General features: G+C 45.0%; 1 protein-coding gene across 1 annotated transcript in view; it reads left to right on the forward strand.

Annotated features, from left to right (window-relative positions):
* The first annotated feature begins 6087 nt into the window (after window positions 1–6087).
* The window catches only part of GABRA2 (gamma-aminobutyric acid type A receptor subunit alpha2), a 141110-nt gene continuing 122417 nt past the window's right edge, over window positions 6088–24780 (forward strand). The window contains exons 1-3 of the mRNA XM_084856859.1: window positions 6088–6796; window positions 7656–7745; window positions 11404–11519. Of these exons, the coding sequence (XP_084712985.1) occupies window positions 7675–7745; window positions 11404–11519 (187 nt within the window). The 5' untranslated portion in view covers window positions 6088–6796; window positions 7656–7674. The remainder of the gene's footprint in view (window positions 6797–7655; window positions 7746–11403; window positions 11520–24780) is intronic.

Below are 24780 nucleotides of genomic sequence, written 5' to 3' on the forward strand. Positions count from 1 at the left end.
CTTAGCTTGTATTCTTTATGTATACATCTTGGCAATAAAGCTCCAGAAGCTCTGGATTACAGTTAGGGATGAACAAAGCTATCAGTTTTGGTTTCTCTCAGTTTCTCATTTTTCCAATCTTAAATTCGGTTTGTCCCGATTTTTTGTTTTTAAGATTTCAAGATTTTTTTAAAAAAAGCTCATATGAGCATCCATACCCATTTTTGTGCCTGTTACTCTTAATATATGTGTTTTTGTACACAATTTTGCCTAATACACACGTTTTTGCAAGCAATTTCTCCAGCTCAAGAAGAGGCAACAGAATTCTATCTCCAGTACTATATTACATTTTTAAGCCTGGTAATTACCTCGCACAGTGATTCAGTGAAGGTGCTTGTTCCTTATTTTTTCTAATTTATGGTTCTCTATTCTTCCCTTGATGGAATGTATCACAAGGCTAAAAGATATGATGCCAGAAGATGAGCCCCTCAGGTCGGAAGGTGTCCAATATACTACTGGGGAAGAGCAGAGGGAATTTCCAAGTAGTGCCAGAAAGAGTGAAGCGGCTGGGCCAAAGCTGAAAGGACACTCAGCTGTGGATGTGTCTGGTGATGAAAAGGAAGTCCGATGCTGTAAAGAACAATATTGTTTAGGAACCTGGAATGTAAGATCAATTAATCAAGGTAAGCTGGAGGTGGTCAAACATGAGATGGCAAGATTGAACATTGACATCTTGGTAATCAGAGAACTAAAATGGACAAGCATGGGCAAATTTAATTCAGGTGACCATTATATCTACTACTGTGGGCAAGAATCCCTTAGAAGAAATGGAGTAGCACTTATAGTCAACAAAAGGGTGGGAAAAGCAGTACTGGGGTACAATCTCAAAAACGATAGAATGATCTCAGTACGAATCCAAGGCAAGCCATTCAACATCACAGTAATTGAAGTCTATGCCCCAACCACTGAGGCCGAAGAAGCTGAGGTTGATCGGTTCTATGAAGACCTACAACACCTTCTAGAACTAACACCTAAAAAAGATCTCCTCTTCGTCATAGGGGATTGGAATGCTAAAGTAGGAAGTCAAGAAATCACAGGGATAACAGGCAAGCATGGCCTTGGTGTACAAAATGAATCAGGACAAAGGCTAATAGAGTTTTGTAGGGATGTACGAAAGTGACTTACCTTTCCGCGGATTATGCTGATGCTGGGGGGGAGGTGTTCCGTCCCTCCCCCCGGAATCCTGGCCGGGGGCGAGGCACTCCGTTCCTCCCCCCCGGAATCCTGCCCAGCCGGCTCCGCTCCGCAGGGATTCTGCGGAGCCGCTGGCCGGCTCCGCCAGCAGCCGGACATCCGGCCGCTGGCTAGCAGGGACGCAAATGGTGGCGGCCATAGCCACCGCCGTTTGCGTCCCTGCAGTCAGCCGTGATAGGCTACGTAAATGTTTACGTAGCCTATCACGGCTGATTTAAAAAAACCAAACAAAAACGTGTGTACGCAAATGGCAGCAGCCATGGCCGCCGCCATTTGTGTTCTTTATTCTGGCACATCTTAGTCTACGTAAACATTTATGTAGACTAAGACGGCGAAAATAAGGAGAACGCAAATAGCGTAGCATCTACGCCATTTGCGTACTCGCGTGTTTTTTTTTTTTTAAGTCAGCCATGATAGGCTACGTAAACATTTACGTAGCCTATCACGGTGTTTTTTTAAAATCTAGCCATGATAGGCTAAGTAAATCTTTACGTAGCCTATGACTTTTTTTGTTTGTTTTAACTGGAAATGGCGGTGGTGGCAGCCGGTCAGAAGACCGGCAGCCGCTGCCGCCACACCGCTGCTGCAGCCGCTACTGGAGCCGCCGCCGCCAGGAAGATCCGCCCAAGGTAAGTCCCGTCCCGGGGGTGGCGGGGGTGGCGGCAGACCGTTCCGCCACCGATTTCGGAGGGCCGAATGCGCTGGCATTCGGCCTCCCCGAGATCCGTGGTGGAAGTTTCGTACATCCCTAGAGTTTTGCCAAGAGAACACGCTGATCATAGCAAACACTCTTTTCCAACAGCACAAGAGGCGACTCTACACATGGACATCACCAGATCAGATTATGTACTTTGCAGCCAAAGATGGAGAAGCTCTATAAAGTCAGTAAAAACAACAAGACCTGGAGCTGACTGTGGCTCAGATCATGAGCTGCTTCTTGCAAAATTTCGGCTTAAATTGAAGAACGTCGGGAAAACCACTAAACCATTCAGGTATGACCTAAATCATATCCCTTATGAATATACAGTGGAGGTGAGGAATAGATTTCAGGGATGAGACCTGATAGACAGAGTGCCTGAGGAACTGTGGATGGAGGTCCGTAACATTGTTCAGGAGGCAGCAACTCAATCCATCCCAAAGAAAAAGAAATGCAAGAAAGCGAAGTGGCTGTCTGATGAGGCTTTACAAGTAGCTGAGGAAAGAAGGGAAGTGAAATGCAAGGGAGAAAGGGGAAGATATATCCAACTGAATGCAGAATTCCAGAGAATTTCAAAGAGAGACAAGAAGGCCTTCTTAAAGGAACAATGCAAAGAAATCGAGGAAAACAATAGAATGGTAAAGACTAGAGATCTCTTCAAGAAAATCGGAGATCTCAAGGGAATGTTTTGTGCAAAGACGGGCATGATATAGGACAAAGAAGGCAGGGACCTAACAGAAGCAGATGAGATTAAGAAGAGGTGGAAAGAATACACAGAAGAACTATACAGGAAAGATCTTAATGTCCCTGATAGCCATGATAGTGTGGTCACTGAACTTGAGCCGGACATCCTAGAGAGTAAAGTCAAGTGGGCCTTAGGAAGCATTACTAACAACAAAGCTAGTGGAGATGACAGTATTCCAGCTGAGCTACTTAAAATCCTAAAAGATGATGCTGTTAAAGCGCTGCACTCAATATGCCAACAAATTTGGAACACTCAACAGTGGCCACAAGACTGGAAAAGGTCAGTTTACATTCCAAATCCAAAGAAGGGCAGTGCCAAAGAGTGTTCAAACTACCGTACAATTGCGCTCATTTCACATGCCAGCAAGGTTATGCTCAAAATCCTACAAGCTAGGCTTCAGCAGTATGTGAACCGAGAACTACCGGAAGTACAAGCTGGGTTTCGAAGAGGCAGAGGAACTAGAGTTCAAATCGCCAACATTCGCTGGATCATGGAGAAAGCAAGAGAATTCCAGAAAAACGTCTATTTCTGCTTCATTGACTACGCTCAAGCCTTTGATTGTGTGGATCACAACAAACTGTGGCAAATTCTGAAAGAGATGGGAGTACCAGACCACCTTACCTGTCTCCTGAGAAACCTGTACGAGGGTCAAGAAGCAACAGTAAGAACCGGTCATGGAACAACCGACTGGTTCAAAATTGGGAAAGGAGTACGACAAGGGTGCATATTGTCAACCTGCTTATTTAACTTATATGCAGAGTACATCATGAGAAATGCCGGGTTGGATGAATTACAGGTCAGAATTAAGATTGCTGGGAGAATTATCAGCAACCTCAGATACGCAGATGATACCACCCTAATGGCAGAAAGCGAAGAGGATCTAAAGAGCCACTTGTTGAGGGTGAAAGTGGAGAGTGCAAAAGCTGGTTTGAAACTCAACATTAAAAAAACGAAGATCATGGCATCTCGCCCCATCACTTCCTGGCATATAGAAGGGGAAGAAATGGAAGCAGTGACAGAATTTATTTTCTTGGGCTCCAAGATCACAGCAGATGGTGACTGTAGCATGAAATTAAAAGTCGCTTGCTCCTTGGGAGGAAAGCTACGGCAAACCTAGACAGCATAGTAAGAAGCAGAGACATCACCTTGCCAACAAAGATTTGTATAATCAAAGCTATGGTTTTCCCAGTAGCAACATATGGCTGTCAGAGCTGGACTATAAGGAAGGCTGAGCGCCAAAGAATTGATGCCTTCGAACTGTGGTGCTGGAGAAGACTCTTACGAGTCCCCTGGACTGCAAGGAGGTCAAATCAGTCCATCCTACAGGAAATCAACCCTGACTGCTCATTGGAAGGACAGATACTGAAGCTCAACTATTTTTGCCACCTAATGCAAAGAGAAAACTCACTGGAAAAGACCCTGATGCTGGGAAAGATTGAAGGCAAAAGGAGAAGGGGACAGCAGAGGATGAGATGGCTAGATAGCATCACCAATGCAATGAATATGAACTTGAGCATGCTCCGGGAGAGAGCGGAGGACAGGAAGGCCTGGCATGCTATGGTCCATGGGGTCACGAAGAGTCGGACACGACTGAACAACAACAACAACAACAATCATGTACAGCATCATTACCTCTGATATCATATGACCCTCACTGTCCTTTCTATAGATCCAGGCAAAGCCTTATCCCATTGATACCAGCTATCTATCTATCTATCTATCTATCCTCAATCTATAATTAAACATTCCCTAGAAAGGGAGGGGGGACCCTCTCATGGCAGTTTCTGATATACCTGCTATGTTCGCTTTCAGTACCAAGTACTCAGATTCCCCAATTTCAGCTTTGAGGCTTCTGGTATTATACTGTATAAACACCTAAGCAAAAAGCTAGAATTTTAATTGGAAGTAATTTCCATTGAATCAAAATTTGCTTGCTCCTGAGCTAAATGTGTTTAGGAGATTGCTGTGGCCTAAATCAAAAAATGGTAATGGAAAAGTTAAGGAAATACATTAGTCTTGTTTAATAGAGCACTCTCATGTTTTATTACATATTAGGTTTATCAGCAATTAGTAGCATCTACGTAGGTTATGATGACAAAAATAAGAAATACTTCTGCTACTATGATTTTTTTTAAAAGAAGAGCTATGTGTTCTTTCACTAGCAAGTTATCATATTATGTAATGGGAGAGGTGATGGAAGGGGCAAACAGCTTTTCCCCATATTTTGGCATCTCGCCCCCCCCTGGAAATGTCTCTTATGATACACTTGCACATCTCACAGCTGTATTTTATGAGACATTTGCACAGCTGTAATTTTGCACCACACACATCTGCCACTGCTGTTCGAAGGACCCAGTTTTGCCTTGTTTGCATTCATCACCTGGAATAAAGCAGCGAATACAGAGGAGCGAGATCAAAGCGAGGCAAGGCAGGAGAACAGGGTGGCGGAGAGGGAGAGAGGCTGAACCAGCTCCTTCTGCGCACATGGATCTGACAAGTAAAAGGCTAAATTAAGCAACAGCCCCAGCAGCTTCCTCCTCCTCCGGCAGCCCATTTCTTCTCGAGCACCTCGGGCTGCTGCTGCCCCCTCCGCCGGGGCGGCGGCGGGTTGCAGCAGGTACGGAAAGTACCACTTCAGCAGCTCCTGCCGGCTCGCTTGCTTCTCTCCCCCATCTCGTGCCGATGCAAAACTTCTTCGGAGCACGTTCCTCGGGCGTGTGAGCGGGTGGCCGGGATTGCAGCAACCTGTCCGGCTAGAGCAGCAAGAAAAGGGAAGCCCGGCCAGGAGCCAGAGGCGCAACAGCCGGGAGAGAAACGCAGCGGGGCAGCAGGCAGCAGAAGCTCCGCTCCCACCAGCCCCGCCCCACCTGGCGCCCCGATGGAGCTTAACCTGCTGCTGCTGCACTCTGCCACGGGCTAACTGGTGCGGAAGGGGGGGAAGTGTGGGAGACCGACTCATCCTACCCGCCCCGCTCTTCCGGCGGCAAGGCGACCTCCCCCCCTCCCGTCCCCAGGAGACAGCGGAGCTAGTATTTACACGGAGAGAGGTCCGAATCGAGAGGGGATTGAGCAACGCAATCACGAGGGGCCCCAACGCTGAACAACGCACCCCGGCACAGCCGCAGGCCCAGCGCTGGTTCCGATGTCAGTGGGGCTGTGAATCCACTCTGGGTCTGAGTCAGAACCAGTCAGGCCTCAAAAGGGGCTGTCCAAGGTACTGAACCTAAAGGCGCTGCCCAAGGCGCTGCTGCACCCATTGCTGCAACCTGCAATAGAGGCTCAGCACCTCGGGCAGCTCCGCTAGAGTTCTGGCTGAAACCCAGAGCCGATTCGCAGCCCCACTGGCATCGGAGCCACCAGCCTCCACTGGCAGCAGCGCCTTCTCAAATCCCCCCTCCCTGCCACCCGCAGCAGCATTAGCGGCGGCGGCTCAATCGCTGCTCGGTTGCTAGGCAAAGCGGAAGGGAGGGAGCAACGCAACACCACCGGCCCTAGGACCCGGCGGAGCAAGACGCTGCTCCCGCCCTCGTGCCTCCGGGCTCCTTCTGCCGGCTGAGCTCGAGCTGCAGCCGCACGCGCCGCCGGTGGGGCAGCGGGGGCAAGGCATGGGCCGGGCTTTCTCTCGGAGGCCCCGCCCCCGCCCGCGCCTTCTTCCAGGAGCCCCGAGGGCGCGTGCCAGCTGCAGCTGCTGCCGCCCGTGCGCGCGCGCCGGCGGGTTCGCTCGCTCGCTCGCGCGCGCGCGCTCTCTCCCCCTCATCCACACACGCGCCCGGTCACACACGCATCGTTATACCCAGACAGACCCTGACTGACTGCTGCTGCTGCTGCTCTCCTACCCCCGCCTCGCGCTTCTGCTCTCTAGCTTGCTCGCTTGCGCGCGCGCACAGGCACACATGCACACACAGCCGCTCTGGAGCCGCTTCTCCTGACAGGGCTGCTGCTGCCGCCGCCGCTCCTGCAGTCGCCTTTAAGCTCCCGCCACCCCCAAGTTTCCCCATTCTTGAGCTTCCCCCGCTCTCCAGAGCCTCGCGGGGGAGGACTTCCTCCTCAGCCTCGCCAAGTCCTGTGTATATATATTATATATTTGGCAGCTCCTTTGAGCGCCTCCTGCTGCTCCCAAGGTAGGCTCCCCAGTTACCCCCCCCCCTCTCCCCCACTCCTTCCCCGCTTCCATGGAAAGAGCCAAGAGTGAGTGGCTTTGAGGGGTTGCTTTGCACAAGACTGGAAAAGAGAGAGCTGTGTGTGTGTGTGTGTGTGTGTGTGAGAGAGAGAGAGAGAGAGAGAGAGAGTGTATGGGGAAGGGGGTGGACTTTGAGCCTTTCCTTTCACCTCATCCAAGAGAAGCCCCTTGCTCGGAGTGAAATCCCCCCCCCTTTTATTCTGCAACTTTGTGCTGCACTGTGGCTGTTGTTGTCGTTTGTGAATTCTTGTATCTCTGTCTCTATGGCTGTGGCAGTTATTCGCTTCAAACAGCTGTCGAACATGCTCAGCATTTGGAAAGAGCTGCACCGCTTTGGTTCACAGCCGTGTCAATGAACCCCTTACAAGCGTGTGTGTGTGTGTGTGTGTGTGTGTCTCCCCCCGCCCCCCCATCTTCCTAAATTATGGTTCTTGTGTTTTGTTTTTTGGGAGATGTAGTGAAACCAATCGAGAAATAGCTGATTAAAATAAATAAATAGGGGAAAGTCTTGAATCTTTTTATGTTACATGGGAGGATGGAAGGAAAGCGACATCTGATGCATCTGCTCATGTGTCACTTTTGATTATGCACTGCATGTACGAACAACGCATGATCTGGGAGGATGACGGAGATCTAATAAGTTGTTAGTTGAGTGAGGGGGAAAGTGCTTCAGAGACCCAAGGATTTAAAGTATCCGTTGAAGTGACATTTTTTCGTTCGTTTAAATTGAAGGCATTGCTTGGTGGAAACTGATCTGAGCTAACCGTCTCTCCCCCCCCCCCCCCCGCCTGCATCGTTAGGTTTTGCAAGGAAGCAGCTATGAAGAGGAAACTGATGTCCTACATGATGCAGTTGATTCTTCTCATTTTCTGGGTGTGCTTGTCGGCAAGGTGAGACGAGGTGCTGCTTCTTGATCAACAGCAACAGAGATTGTCTTGTTGGCTGGTAGTTAGTTCCTGTAATTGGCTTTTATTTGTTGGTGTATGAACAAAGATCTATTCTTTAAATATAAGATCTGTCATTATGCAGAAAAAGTGAAGTAAAGGAAGAAGTCCTGAGGTTGGTGACATGTTAATAAACTTGTGTTAAACAAGTCCTTCTAAAAATTAAATGACAGTTTCATGTTTACTTCTGAAAGGAGGGGTGTGTGGGGGGAGGGGAGAGAGTTCTTCTGTTATATTTCTGTGTAACCTTTGAAGCTTTACAATGTTTTCTTGGGTTATTGTGCCACTGGCTAGTTACATTATGCATGTCTACACAGAGAATAAGGAATAGGCTGTTCTAAAGTCCAGAAACCACCTACAGCATTCAAGATAATGGGGACATTTTGCATATGGATGTGTGTTGGGATGGGGAGTATTATTGGTCAACAGAACAGAACACTGAGACATTTAATCTTTAAACCTCTAGGTGGAGATAGTATACAATTCCATAGTCCCATAAAATAAAACAATAACCTGATTTATTAATCAACTTTTGTTGTTGTTTAATAAACTATATATATAAAAATGACAACACCATTGAAGACAACTTAAAAATACTTATTTAGGTTTGGTGTTACCTGGCCTGTCTTTGCATCCAATTAATGGTGATACGTTACTTCATTTTGCTTGTAGATTCACAGTTTGGACTGCTGTCGCATCCTGACTGATATGTTTCTGTATTTTATTTTCCTCAAAATCATATGAACCTCAAGACTTATAGTGAAAAGCCATGTATCTGATTCTTGGCCAGATAATTGGCTACATATATCAGTGGCCAGAATTAAATATATTAAATGTGTTTTCAGTTTTATCTAGCCAGCAAGGATGCTGCAGTACTAGTTTAGCCAGAGTGGGCCTGCTCCTCTTACTGTTACTCAAGTGAGTAAGTCTCGTTGCTGTCAAGGAGTCAACATGTATAATGAAAAACTATTCCTGTTAGTACAATTTTCAGAATTAAACTCAAATTTATAGGATTATCAATATTAGGTTTTGACTAACATCTTGCCTACAAAGACTAGTCTTTCTTTAATACTTGCATAAATACCTGCTTTTATATACATGCAAGTATTAACAATAGTATTTAAAACCTGAATGACAGATCACCTGTGAAATTCTAAGGGCTAGATTACAGATCAAGCGATTCTAGATTGTGAAGGAAATATCACAGTCTGCAATAATTTACACCTAAATGCTTTGTCCATATTACCGAACAGCTGGACAGAGGTAATATTCTGTTTTGTTAATTTCTCAAGATAGTTTTAGTCTATATAAAAGATAATATTCTCTTGATTATTTATTTTGCTTTAGTTCACAGTATGATCACATTACAGTGTTCAGCACCAGGGTAGCATTCATTGTTCGTTAAAAGTGCCAGAGTGCAGTTAAAAAAATCATATATAACTGCAGATTGGGGGGGGGGGGCAATGTATGTAGGATATGCTTTTTTGTTATCCTAATACTTGGAACTTATAGGAAAGGGGTTTAGTATGGTATAGTATGACATGAAGTTCTTTCAAAAATTGGTTGGACATGGGAAAGATAAGTGCAGGAGAATTAATTCTCAAAGAAATATTACAAGGCCTTGGTCTAGATTTTCCCTACTAGGTGCATTAGCTTTTCAGCAACAGTCATGGCTGGTCAACAGAAGACCGCTGTCAATTCATTATTCGTGCTTTTAATAAAAGGGAAGTGGGGGGTGGGATAAGATGACTTTTGATTACTTTCTTCTCCATAGCTTCTTTAAACTGAATTTTAGATCAGTGAGAAGTTAGCCTCCCCCCCCCCTTTTTTTTTTTAGTAAATTGGTCCCTATTGTGCATATAAAGAGTTGGCCCTAATTTAGCCATATTTAGACTCAATTGGTCTAAATGGGACTAAATCTGGATCCAACCCACTGTGACTTAATCTGGGAAATCCACTGAAATATAATATATTATTTATAGCACTGAAATATTATTTATTTACATTATTATTTATTGACATTACAATAATTTAACAGGTATAATGTAAACACTCAAACTATTTAAACCACAACTCTTGTAGTCTGCTGTTTTTCCATCTGATTGTGCCAGCCCAGTATTAACAGACATTAAAAGCCAGTTTGATCATGGCAGCTTTCCTCCATGTTTTGTGAGCCACATAGTCACTGAGTGAAAACACAATTAGAATGACTTTGTAGAAGATGACAAAGGTAGTCCAGGATGAATGTAATTGACATTTCATGTCCTGATACTCTTTCCCTGTACACAAAAATAATCCAACTCCTAGTTACTCAAAGACCAGGAACGATTTGGCCCAATGTAATTCCAAGTCTGCTTTATTTGTTAAGATTCATTTGGCACCAGGTATGTAAATATATAAGTTTACAATAGCAGGCCCATATATTCAAGAAGATGATTATTTGAATGCCAGGTTATTTGAATAAATGAGACTGTGGTAAAACTAGTGATGGGTGAACTTTCCCAGGCTTGCCATGTAATTAGCTCATTTTTCAACGCTTTCCCACAGAGCTCTTCAAAAAACAAAAGCTAAGTTGGTGCATCTAGAGGAACTCCCTGACAGCCCTGCCTGTTGGTCCTTGCCTGCTTTCCTAACCAAACTTACCCTTGTGAAGGAAATGGTCAAGAAACCTGACTACCAATGGGACAGACCTTGTATGCCTCATTCATTGCCATTGGGATACATACAGATAGTTGTTTCCCATGCCACCCTACTCAGTGAATGCATCTAGGTCAGCTCTCCCTGCTGTCAGGTCTCCCTGCCTGCAACAGTAAGGTTTTTTTGGGGGGGAGGAGGGTGATGGGAGGGGGCAGGGTTTGCTGGGGCTGGCAGTAATTAGCTGTGCCTGAACTTCAGTGGAGTGGTGGGCTTCAGTGGGCAGAGATGAACTCTCGAGTTTCCTGTTACATGTCTCACTCCCTTCCGAACTTCAGTTGTACCATTACATAAAACTGGATACAATCATTGCTTATGTCATTGGCTTTCAGCTGTTGGCTTGTAAGCCACAGGTGGGTTTCCAGCAACCTGTCCATAGTGGTGTGGGTTGCACCAGCGTTTTGCCACCATTTTCATTTGTTTAAAAGTTAAAGAACAATGCCACATAACTGCCTTGCTGGATTATACCAAGGGTCCATCTTGTCCATTATTCTGTTTCCAGTGTTAGCCAACCACTTTCTTTTCCCCTATCTGTCAGAAAAGAATGAGAGATGCAAAACAGTGGGAAAAAGCAAGTGCAAATGGGGTGGGGGATCTAACATGGCTGTTGCAGGACACTTGACCATCAGCAGCTAGTGGGGAAGTTTGGGCTAGGCTTTGCTGATGAGAGGAGCAGCAGGAAATCAGAGAAAGAGAAGGTAAATGGGAAATAATAACTTTGGGTCATGTGTTAACGGTGGTGTTAAAGGGTAGGCCCTAGATCTGAAGATCACTGATTATTTCATCAGCAAAAGGCATCTTTAGATAATGTATATTAAATGCTAGCATAGAATACTCAAAGCTAAATAGTAACTGCATAGTACATGTACATAGAACATGCTTATCAGATTTTTTAAAAATGTCTGTTTAGATCAGCATTGGCTGACCCTAATGAAGATGAAGCAAAAAATAACATCACCATATTTACAAGAATTCTAGACAGACTCCTGGATGGTTATGATAATCGTCTGCGACCTGGATTGGGAGGTAATAAATAACACTTGGTTTTGAAAAACAGAGACCCTGTAATGTTGTGAGAACTGTGGTGCTTCAAAAGTTGAATTGTACCTAAGAATGTTGACATATTGCTTTGTCTAGGAATTTTAGGTGGTGCCTAAATGTTGACCCTAGGTCCAAGAAATTTGATGCTGGCATCTAAGCATTTGAAGAATATTTGTAGTCCTGACAGTATGATGCTTCTGGAGGGGATAATGTTTGCCATTTTGTTCATCTGGATTATTTTGTTTGGTTAACTTGGAATTAGTTTAATAATGTGTGTGAGGCCATTACAGTTGGGTAATCCTATACAAATAGTGAATCAGTATAATCACCCCAAGGATCTGATGTGGGCCATCCATATCCTGTTGGGGTCAAGGCTCTGACCATTAAGCTACCGCTGAAAACATTGGAAATATTTCCAGTAACATCAGTGGAAATTAACTATCTCCTCCTTTATAACTAGCATTTGTCAGGGTCAATGCATAGCACATCTATATCTGTCATGGATACCATTGCCAGAGCTCAGAGACAAAGATGTTGGAAGTGACTCATACAAACTACTTAAGTGTCTGTCTTTCACTCCGGCCCTCACAGATGTCAAACACCTTACCATTTTATTTTGTTTTTGATCTATACTTATTGCTGATGTGTCCCTCGCTGTGTGCTACCCTTCCTGCCAGGTTGGGTAGGGGACCTTTCTCTTCTATGTTTCAGATCTCTTAATTGCTCTGGAGAGGGGACTGCACTGCAAGATGCAGCGCACACACACACACACACACACAGTGAAAGAAGGTTTTGAATATGGCAGGACATTGTTGGTTTGTTTGCTCAATGTCGTTGTTGTTGTTGATAATGCCTACAGAACATTCCCTTGCTTCAGTGGTTTAGCAGGGGAGCTCTTAAAGAAGTTTAAAACATTTAAAAATATAACCAAGAAAAAATTCCATTGTGTTGTGGGTACAGTGATATGACAGGCATTATCCAGTAGGTCTTCAGACTGGTCATGAAACCACATTCTGCACAGCACTCACTAACACAATGAAGACACTAATTTAGGGGAGGCAGGAAAGGATTGAAATTTTGTGATGGTACGTGGGAGGTGGGTTTGGTGGAAGAATTGGGTTCTTCATCAGAATATTGTATTTGAGCTCTGGAAAAATGTCCAAACATTTGGATCCCCCACACAAGTAACTGTGCATTTGTCTCAAAAGAAAACTAAATAATGATTCAAAAAATCCCTAAGCATTTCTTCTCATCTTCACTTCTTCTTTTGGTTATTTCTGGCATTGATTTATGAAGAAATTTATGAAGATAGAGGTTTACAAATCGTCACTGCACTGGCAAATCCTAAATGGTTTTGACATGTGAGGATACAAAGTACTGAAAACCTGTGTGGACACATACATCACCTGGTGGCAATTTCACTTGGTGACAATTTATATGGAATAAAGAGAGATAGAGGCAGTGGAGACTTGACTGCCACCTCTTGCTCTGGAGGTCTTACAGGTATTTCTTACTGGCTTCACCTACAACCACTCTGCTTTCTAGCTTTTGAAACATGCTGACTATATGTCTCTATTATGTGGAACTCCTGCTAGGATTGTTGCATTTGATTTTTTGAAGATCTTTTGTGGCATCTATACCTGCTGTTTTTTTCCTGATGATTTGGGCAAATCTGCAGCAGAAAGATTTATTGCAGATCAGTGTATATGTGAAAAGATGGCTTCTTTGTAAAATGCTTAATTCTTAGATGACTTGTAGATTTTCACTGACTTGTTGATTTGAAGATTTTTTTACAGTGAGAGAGAGAGAGAGAGAGAGAGAGAGAGAAAGAGTCTCTATTTGTCTCCTTTTGCTGCAAAAAATATGGGGAAAAAAATCTCATCACTTATAGTCAATAGCCTGCTGTTGATGTATCTTCAAGGGCCAGTTCACATGGTATAGAAAAGCTGGAAAAGGAAAAGGGGACTTGAACTTCTACTTTTCCTGCATCCGCAATGCAATGCATGGACTTGAGTTATGATTACTGCTATTTTTAATTTTAAAAACCTAATCTGTTGGACTTCTCACTTTTGAAATTATAAGTAATTTAACAAGTTTATTGGGGGGGGAGTATTTCCTCATATAATTAATATACAAGGGAAAGTTTGAAATTAAGGAAGTTAACAAGTCTTTAGTATTCTCACTATATGGAGATAACCAACAGTTTAATGCCAATAACCAACAATGATTCACAACATATAGTAGTCTGCATGAATGTTGCACTAAGGGAATAGATTTTTCTTCAATATTATGTATAGACAAAATAGTTCCTATTTATGTTTAATTATGATCCTATCTTGTAGTAGTTGTTTTTGAAGGGCATATTTAAGGAAATAAAGCAATTCCTTTGTTGGTGAAACCCTAATTTAGATTACATGCCGTACATTTAAACAGTTCCTATATGGTGGGTTCCAAAGGGCGACAATGTTGGGGATTTGCAAAGGGCCCAGCAGCTCTGTTATTCTTACTTAGCATAGGGCACATGGAAAGATTAGAGGTAGTGTGAGATAATTTCAATTTCTGCATCCTACCTTCTTAGGGGGCATGCTAAGGGTGTCTTGTCCAAGTTCCCTCCATATCCTGGAACCAGCACTACATTCCTAGTAGATTACACTGCAGTCCTATGTGGGGTGGAGTGGGGGAGTAAAGTGGTGGATAGTCCACCACTTCAAAGTCCTACCAGCTCATGGCAGTCAGGACGGGAGGTGGCTTTACTGAAGTTTTTAGCCCAGCAGACCTTTAAAAAATAAAAATTGAAATCAATGGGAAAAAATAGCTGATGGGCCTGATTGGGGCCCTTTGTGGGAATGGAGGGGCTTTGGACCTCCAAAGCTGTTTCCATCCCACCTCCAGAATGCCCCATTTTGGGGCCTACTTCCACAGGGAACACCATCATCTGAAACCTCCTGGGCAAAAGTCATCCCCCTCTGCCAGAAGAGCTCCTCCCTACCAGCAGAGGGAAGTGTCCACTTTATCCTCAACCCAACAGCCACTCAGCCAGTGGATCTGGGGGCTACGATTGCTCTGCGAGCCCTAAACAGATGCCTGGAAATATGTTCCACTAAATATTATGGGTCCAGCTTCTGAATAATGTGCTTAGGAACTTGGCATAATCTGTGTCGCTAAGTAAATGGCTTGCAGAGCATAAAGTTGCCAGAACTACCTTGAATTTTACTTCCTTCACTGGGCATAATGTCCCAGGCAGCTCTCTCCTTTCTCATCCTCCATCTCAGTAGTTTTCAAACTGTGTTCCAGAGAATCCTGGGGTTCTTCAGTGGTGTATCAGGAATTGCTCAGACAATGAATAAATGTTCCCTGAAAGACAACTTGCCCACCACCATTATCAGTTTCTCCCTTACAGTGCCCAACTGCAGAGGAATGTTCAGTGTTTTCTGTAGAACGCTCTGAGTTCTCATGAAGGCTGTGCAGATCTGGCCAGCACTTTATCTGACCAGGTTGAAGAATACTCCCATGACTTTAGAATCCTCTGAAATGAACCGGCAGACAGGTTGATCTAGAAAGGGTTCCCTCAAAGTGATAAGGCAGAAATTGCTCTCACTGTTGCAAGACATGCAGAGACATCTGTTATGGCTGCAATTGTGGCATTCTGTATAAAGTAGTGTTCTTCCTTGCAAGGCCCGAGGACCGCTCGCAGTCACCTCAAGATGACTCACCACTTCTCTCTCATTCACTCATTGTTTTGCAGTGGCTGCTCACTCTCAGCAGGGGCTCTCTAGCTTTGACTTTGTTGTTGGCTTTAGTGGTGGGCCAGCTGCTGTGACCTTAGAGGAGGCTTTGGGGGTGGGGAGTCAGGAGACCTGCCTCCTTATCAGCTGTATGGTGGCTGATGATGTGTGTGTGTGGGGGGAATCAGCCAATTAGCTGAGGGGGAGAAGCCAAAGAGGCAAAGAGAGTTTTGATTGGCTAGCTGCAGTGGTGCCTTGAGCAGATGCTGGTGGTGGAGGGGAAATGGGATGCACAGGGAGAGCGAGCAAGTGAGAGAGAGAGCAACATGGACCTGCTCTGGGGGATTTTGCAGCATTGAGTAGAGTAGAGCACTTCAGAGATGAGAGAAAAGGTCATCACGATCTAAGGATCAAGTGAATTTGTCAGAATTTGTCTGCCTGGTGTCTGACTGTTGAGACTTTGCTTGAATGAAATGGAGGGGAGTTGGGAGGAGAGGCCAGAAAAGGCCTCCAGCCAGTCTGGTGCACAGTGTCACTTCTTTACAGGGGAGTGGGGGGAGAAGAGGCCCCCTTGACTTGGGAAAGGCCCCCTAGTGGTCTCATGTAGTAGTGGCTGGAGCCAAAGTGGCCCTTGCTCAAAGTACAGCAAATATTACTACTGTGAAAGAAACAAGCACTGATGGACAAGTCTTCCTCAGTGCCTCTAAAAGCAAGGGGGGTATACCTTGCTAGAATTATTAGCCAGGACAATGCTCAGTGGGCTTGCATCCCCTTGCCCCATGCACCATGCAAGAACCTCCTAATGTTACGTTCAAATAGGAGCCCATAGGAATGATAAAGCCAAGAAACACATTTACCCCATGATGCATTCTTTCCCCTCTAACTGCACAGAGAAAGAGATGTGAAAAAATGAACAGATGGTACAATAATTTCATCTCTGATTTGGAAGGAGTTTCTAGGGTTTTAAAAAGAAAAAGATATTTAGATCTTCCATTAATATGTTCCACATTGTCCTTTTTTAAGCTCAAAAGAAAGGGGAAAGATGATTCTGAATTCTGCTATCATTCTGAGTTGTCTGCAGCATGCTTATAGTTCGTACCATCTCAGCTGCTTGCCACCCACACTCAGTGGTGTACACTGCTTACCACTTTTGTAGAGTCTGTCTTCTCTCTGTCCTCTTTTTGCTGCTTGGACAGCTATATCTCAGCACAAAACTAAAGTGCATTGGAAGAAATAAAATGCATCCTAAACTACTGCTGCTGCACCTGCTCCAAGAAAGAGAAGGGACCCTCCACACCCATCAACAGTTGAGGTGGATGTCGCATAACCCAGATGGATAGGAGAGGTGAATCATGAGAGGCTGGACAGAAAAGAAGGGATCAAGGGATTTGGATGAGCATACACTATTATGACTATAGGCTACATGAGCTGGATTTAGGGAGGATGTGGTAGGGTAGTGACTAGTTATCTCCTGTGTTTTAGACGATTGTTTCTCAGGAGCACCTATATTTCTGGCCAAGCTACTACTGGCTCTACACGGTGGCCATGTTTGCACAATCATGGTGGTGGAAATAAGCCATGGTGGTTTAGCCCCACCCCCATGTGCCGGTCATGTGCTGGGGAGATTAGCATAGCTATCCTTGGCAGCGTGGTTTCCTGTGTCTTACGAACCCAGCCAGGCTGGCTTGTTGCCAAGCCACCCCCAGAACCCTACAAAAGCCCATGGGTTCTGTGTGGCTTATTAACCATGGCAACAAGCCACCCTGCCTGGGTTCGCACAACATGGGAAGCCACACCAGTGAGGGTAAATATGCAAATCCCCCCAGCATGTGACTAACATGTGCAAGGTGGTTAACAAGCCATGGTGGCTTGTTAACCACCCTGCAATCATGCGAACCAGGTCAGTGTGGGTAACTATTGTTAAAAACAATTATATAGTACCATGTGCTAGATATGCGCATCATATGTCATTTTGCTTTAAAAAGGGCTACTTACTACAGCTGGTGAAATCATTATAGTTGTAAGGTCTATAAAATAGCAACCATAATGAATAGTTGTAAAACACACAATGGGTGGCTTGTTTGTTTGCAGGTTAACCCTATGTATAGCCAAGAGCAGATCTTGCTGAGAAGCTTGCTTCCTCCAGCCTCAAATCAGAAATGTATGAATGGAGCATCTGTGCCCCACCAGATGCTGGGTTTATTGATAGAATGCAGGGGTAGAAGCTTTTCTGGAAGTGTTTGTGTTAGCAAAGAATGAGAATGTCAAGATTATGATGCAATAAATGTGCAAGTAGGGGGAAAGAATAATGATAATAAAATCACTTGTACTGCGCTGACTTAAATAAAATGTAGATAAATTGCTGCATACAGGTGATTTCTATCCCAATAACATCAAACAATCCATCTGTGATGACATGCCAGTTCTGTTGGTATATATGAATCTTTCATTGGTATTGAAATATTTTGTGCTGGATATCCTGCAATGAAACCTAAACCGAAAAAATATAGCCTGTTTTACCATTGCATAAATAATCAATTTTAATCTTTGGTGCAGTTTTGTTGAGAAAAGAGCTTAAACCAACAAGTGTCATCTTTATGCAAGGAGGGGAACCTAGTCTGCGCCTGCTACAGATGCAGAGCACTTAGTCCAGAGAGAAATACACTTAAATATGATGTTGGAACCCAAATTCAAAGAAGTTGATTTCTTTCTTATTTGATGATGGGTGACCCAAGTTACCTTGTGGTTAATGTAGGGGTAATGTTTGCTTGCTTTAAACTGTGTACTAAAGCACAGAAGAGTGCAGCAAAACATTCCACATGACCGTGGCTGGCTTTGAAATATTCTGTGGTTGCTGTTGCTCTACTCCTAGTTACCGACTAGTTCTGTAACTGTTGCTATGGAGTGAATATCTATCTGTCCATGCATTGCTGCAGGACTCTTTTGTCGGTCTTTCCTAGTTCTTTGTTTAGGGAAGTAGATGGTTTAACATATTCTCACAGTCTTAAAAATGTATTCATACTGATAATGACATTGTTTCAAAGGGGTAAATAATCCCCCTCCTCCCAGTAGTGTTCTCTGTCCCATAGGGGGAAAATATTTTTAAAAATGAATGCCTTGCTTTTAAGCCTTCAATGTCCTCTGTGATTTTGCAGTTAAGCCCCTGGATCCATTTGTTGTAATTTAGATTACGTCTTGTATTTTATGGTACATTTCTTAAAATAGTGATATGTGCATATGCACACATCCAGGCCTGGCACCACCATGCAGCATGATCAGGCACTTGCTGAGATCCATACTACTGGTGATGTCTTCACAGATCCTATCACTTTATTATTGTTATTCTTTTTGTCCTGAAATATATTTCAAATATGTATATCTCACCTTTCCTTATATAGCTCAAGGTGACTAACAATGAATTTAAAAATATATTTAAAAAGTTACTAAAAGAAGAGGACCACTAAAATAACCTGCTAAAAAAATTAAGTCATCCTCAAGCATCCATTTCAGTCGGGTTTCAGGCCGGGTTTTGACACAGAAACAGCCTTGGTTGCCCTATATGATAACCTGTGTCAGGAGAAAGACAGGGGGAGTGTGACCCTGTTGATTCTCCTTGATCTCTCAGCTGCTTTCGATACCATTGACCATGTTTTCCTTCTGGGATGACTCTCTGAGTTGGGAGTGTATTGCGATGGTTTTGCTCCTACTTGGAGGGTCGGCTCCAGAAGGTGGTGCTTGGGAAACACTGCTTGGCCCTGCGGATTCTCTGGTATGGGGTTCTACGGGGTCAGTTTTGTTATGTCCCCCATGCTGTTCAACATCTCCATAAAATGGTTGAGTGTGGTCATCTGGAGTTTTGGAGTGTGCTGTCGTCAGTATGCTGATGACACGCAACTCTATTTCTCCTTTTCTTCTTCATCTTCAGGTGAGGCTGCGGATGTACCGAATCAGTGCTGTGATAATGGACTGGATGAAGGCTAATAAACTGAAGCTCAGTCCAGAAAAGATTGAGATGTTGTTGGTGGGTGGTTCTGCTGACTGGATGGGGGGTGTTCAACCTGTTTTGGATGGGATCGCACTGCCCCTAAAGGAGCAGGCACATAGCTTGGGGTCCTCCTGGAACCATCTTTGCCACTTGAGCTTCAGGTGGCCTCAGTGGCACGGAGTGCCTTCTACCAAATCCGGTTGGTGGCCCAGCTATGTCCCTATCTGGACAGGGATAACCTGGCTTCAGTTGTCTGTGCTCTGGTAGCCTCCAAGTTAGATTACTGCAGTGCACTTTATGTGGGGCTGCCTTTGAAGATGGTTGAGAAGCTCAGGCAAAATGCAGTGGCCAGATTGATATCTGGGACTAGAAGGTCTGAACATATAAGACCGGCTCTGGCCCACTTGCACTGGTTTCCTGTATGCTTCCAAGCTCAATTCAAGGTGCTGGTTTTAACCTATTAAGCCCTACATGGCTTGGGTCTGCAATACCTGACAACACAGCTCTCCTGAAATGAACCTACCTGTACTCTACTTTCCACATCTAAGGTCCTCCTCTGGGTGCCTCCTCCGACGGAAGCTTGGAAGGAGGCAACGAGGGAGAGGGCCTTCTGAGTAATGGTCCCCCATCTATGGAATGAGCTCCCCAATGAGGTCTGCCTGGCACCAACATTGCTGTCTTTTTGTGCCAGGTTAAGACATTTGCAAGGCATTTGGCAGTACATGATGAGTTTTAATTGGTCCTGGATGTGTCTTTAGTTATGACTGACTGTTCAACATTGTTTTTACTTATGTGTTGTTTGTGTATATTGTCTGTGTGCTTTTATGTAAATAGCTTTTAAACTTTGTATATTGTATTTTAATGCTTTAACTTCTGTAAACAGCCCAGAAAGCTTAGGCTTCGAGGCAGTATAGAAATGTAATAATAATAAGCACTAAAAACAATTCAGTGCAGCAGGGATTAGGGATGTTAGAGAATTCCGCCATGGATCCCAGGGAGGCCAAATTCCAGTGAATTCGGCCCCCCGGAATCTGTGGTGGAATGGAGCAACCCGCCCCACCACCCCGCGAAAGCCGTGCAAAATGGAGCCTACCTGTCTGCGGCTCCGGTGGCTCCGGCGGCGGCGGTGACTCCAGTGGTGGCGGCTCTGCCAGCAGCAGCTCCGGCGGCTCCAGCCGCTGCCAGGCTGCGGCTGCAAATGGCGGCTGCTACACCGGCCACCATTTGCATCCTGGCAAGTCATGATAGGCTACGTAAGTATCTACGTAGCCTATCACGGCTCAGAGCAGGGACGCAAATGGCATAGCAGCTGCCATTTGCGTCCCTGCTTTTGCCGTGATAGGCTACGTAAATATTTACGTAGCCTATCACGGCTCAGCGAAGGGATGCAATTGGCGGCCGCCACTACGCCGGCCACCATTTGCGTCCGCAGACCTGCCGTGCGGATGCACCCGGCCAGCGGCTACGCGGAGACGCCACGGAGCTGGCCGGGTTAGGATTTCGGGGGGGGGATGGAACACCTGCCCCCCACCACAGATGTCCCTGGATGAAACCGGGTAGGTTTTTCGTACATCCCTAGCAGGGATAGGTAAACGTTTTGGGCTATGGGCACATTTGGGAATTTGAGGAACTGTCCTGAGCACCACCACAAATAAAGATGTATGAGAATTTTGTTTCTGCTCACAGAACATGTGAGCATGCTCTGTATGAAACCCTGAACAGAAGCATGAGTAGGAGAACGTGTTTGCCAAAAATATTTGTAGATTCTCGAATATGTGCTCATATTCGATTTGTGCAAATTTCCCCACTCGATTTTGCGCAATTTTTAAAAAATGTGCAGATATTTAAATCACCAACACAGTGATTTTCTGAGCTGGCTTTCATGGATTTGTGGATGAGTTTTTCCATTTTTTCCATTTGTGCTAGTTTGCAATTGCACTAATGGAAATTAGCACATTAGCACAAGTGCACTTTAGCGCTAATGCACACTTGTGCAAGTGGGTTAATCTTCATTATTTAAGGTAGATTCATGTACAAATTTGGAAATTTGTGCAAATTTTCACATATTTGGGGATTATTTCCGCAACTTTCATGTTTGCTGTTCATTTTGTGCACTTTTCCCATTTGCAAAAAATGAACAGGGATTGTAAACATGAGTGGAAATTGAGGAGAGATGGACAGTGAGCTGATGTTCTGAGAGTCTTGGCGAGCTCAAACATTCATTCATTCGCCCATCCCTACCACAAAATGGCTGCCACGGGACGCATGGCAAAAGACAAATAACCTGCCTAAAAGACTATACACAAGATAGAGGTGGGGTCTGAGCCCCAGTATTAGACAACTCATTTGAACCCACAGTTTTCAGTTCCAACAGAAATCTTCTGGGGACTTGGGACTCACAAGGGCCTCTGAGGAAGATCTTATTGGGTGGGCAGGGTCACACAGGAGTAGGCAGCCATCATGTTTTTTTTTAATGGTGGTGGCCATTTTTTCAACCCCCAATGTACCAAGTGGAACTTCTGGTGCATCTCACTTTGTGGAACTAAAGATGGTGGCTGCAGCTGTAGCCATCAAAAGGACTAGCCACCCAGATGCCAATCCAGGAGAGATGCAGGATGGTACCCTTCCGAGGGCACCCAAGACCTTGAAGCAGGCCTTCCCTCTTCCTGTCTCATAATAGTAGAGCTTTGGGACATCCCAGGAAACTGATTAGTGGGAGATTCAGGATAGCTCATAATTAACCTATGGATTTTGCTATCACAAGATGTAGTGATGGCCACCAATTTGGATGGGTTTAAAAGGGAATTGGACAAATTCATGGAGGATAAGGCTGTTAATGGCTACTAATCCCGATGGCTATATGCTACCTCCAGTATCAGAGGCACTAGGCCTATATACACCAGTTGCTGGGAAACACAAGCAAGAACGTGCTATTGCACTCATGTCCTACTTGTGGGTTTCGCATGGCCAGCTGGTTGGTCACTGTGTGAACAGAATGCTGGACTAGATGGACCCTTGGCCTGATCCAATCTGGATCTTCTTATGTTCTTAAACAGTGCCTGGAATAGAAACCTTAAGAACCAGAAAATATAGACAAAAAGCTGGGAAGACCAGCTGTTTTTTAAAAGGTAATTCTATTACTAATTTTATTTTTTTATGTATTACATTTCTATCCTGCTTTTCCTCTGTGATGAACTAACCTTCCCCCTTCCCTCTAGAAGTGTCTCTGTCTGAACAAAGAACATAGCCAGGCTGCTGTAGATAACAAATTCTACATTTGTAGACCCATTTCAGTGACCCAGCCTCACAGGAATAGCTTGGAGAGTACATATTTAGGTCTTCCCAGGCTATTGGTTGGTCAGCTTGGATTTTCCTCTCTGGGAGCTGCCCACCTCAGAGAGGCCTTTGAGAATTTCCTTTGTCTGTGGCTGGTTGGCAAAGAGTGAAGACCAACTTAAGCCTCTGCTAGGAGTGCACGAAATCCACTTACCTGGTCTCGCAGCTTTTCGCGGTGGGGGGGAGGCGCTTCGCTGCTCTCCCCCTGAAGTTCAGGCCGGGGGGGGAGGCTTCCCGCCTCGCCCGGCCGAAATTCAGGCCGGGGGGGAGGCTTCCCGCCTCGCCCGGCCGAAATTCAGGCCGTGGGGGAGGCTTCCCGCCTCGCCCGGCCGAAATTCAGGCCGGGGGGGAGGCTTCCCGCCTCGTCCGGCCGAAATTCAGGCTGGGGAGGAGGCGCCTCGCCTCGCCCGGCCGCGAAAGAAAAAGTAAAGAAAACCAAAAAACGCCCCCGTGATAGGCTACGTGACGATTAACGTAGCCTATCACGGCTAGATCTGCAAAGTCAGCTGTGATAGGCTACGTAAATCATCACGTAGCCTATCACGGGTGACTTAAAAAAAAAAAAAAAGGTCGTACGCAAATGGCGGCCCCCATAGGGAGCCGCCATTCGCGTTCCTTATTTGGTCGCTGTAGTCTACGTAAAGATTTACGTAGACTACAGCGACCAAATAAGGAACGCGAATGGTGGCTCCCTATTGGGGCCGCCATTAGCCGTACGCGCTTTTTTTTTTTTTTTAAGTCACCCGTGATAGGCTACGTGACAATTTACGTAGCCTATCACGGCTGACTTTGCAAATCTAGCCGTGATAGGCTACGTTAATCGTCACGTAGCCTATCACGGGGGCGTTTTTTTTTTTTTTTTACTTTTATTGGAATGGCAGCGGCGGCAGCCGGTCAAAAGATCGGCTGCTGCCCCCGCCCCTGACGAAGACCCGATGAACCGCCGCCGGGACCCGCCGCCGGGAGGGACATTCGGGAAAGGTAAGTCCCGTCCCGGGGGGGGGGTGCGGGGGGGTGCAGAGAATTTCTCCCCGAAACTTCTTTGGGGGGCCGAACACGTTGGCGCTCGGCCCCCCGAAGTTTCGGGGAGAAATTCTCCGCCAACCCTACTCTGAACCCAGGTGTGGGCCTCATCGCCCCTGCACACCGGAAAGCTATTTTGGTGAGTTATGCTTAGGCTCCTGATATGTTTTTAGGTAGGTAATGCTTATGGCCATCTTATTTTAAAAGGAATTGATGATTTCTGAACTTCTCTCTGCTTTGTTCTTTAATAATATATGGAACTGGAAATGAGTTGTTTTGATACTCTTGCTGTATCTGTGGGTTGCCTTCACCCGGGTGCTGGATTACTTGGTAGCAACACACTGACATGGTTGTTGAGGAGTTTAAAAGAGGCTCTGAAAAGGGGGTCTGTCCTTCTCCACTTATAAACACCATACACCTGTATTCTCATGTGGGCAGGCTAGGGGAAGCTAAAAAATACATGTGAGTGGCGGTGGTGATACCTCTGAGGAATACAGGCAAAGGCTGTTTTGCAGCCTAGCCTACCCTGCAAGGTTGGCAATGCAGACATATCAGTTTGCCACATCTTCCAAATGGTGAACATGAGTCCCCCCTCCCCACTGTGTTGTCACAACAACCCTATGAGGCAGTTTACACTGAGAGATGGTGACTGACCCAATGAGCTTCATTGCTGTTGTGATATGAACTTGTTTGTAGTCCTAGTCGCACTATAATCACAGTACCACACTGCTTTATGCTATATCTTGGGGGATGCTCCACATCTAATTTCTTTAATTAGATGATTAATGACAAATAGGTATTTAATTAATAGGGTGAAGCCCCCCCAAATCTTTTCCACACATTAAAATCTAGAAAAAAAAACCCTCAGTACACTTTCTTTAATACAATCAAATTGGTGGTAGAAAACCTTATCATTTGATAAGGTCATGGGCAGTACGCCAATATCTCATATGAACCAACTCAGTTGGTGCCTTCTGCATTTATATAGGAAAAATAAAGGGAGGTGATTGTACACAAATATTTCCATTTAATTTGTGGGGAAGGGCTTTGTTTTGGTATTCCATAAGAATTTTTTTTACCATTTGTTTTTATAACCACATAGTGGAAAATGCCTCTTACTGCATATTGGAGAAGTTCTTCTTTTTGCTGTAGTATTCTCATGTGGTTGGTCTACTTT

This window comes from Heloderma suspectum, chromosome 5, assembly GCF_057233095.1.
Source record: "Heloderma suspectum isolate Gila_16-S chromosome 5, 16-S_ref, whole genome shotgun sequence".
NCBI lineage: Eukaryota > Metazoa > Chordata > Lepidosauria > Squamata > Helodermatidae > Heloderma > Heloderma suspectum.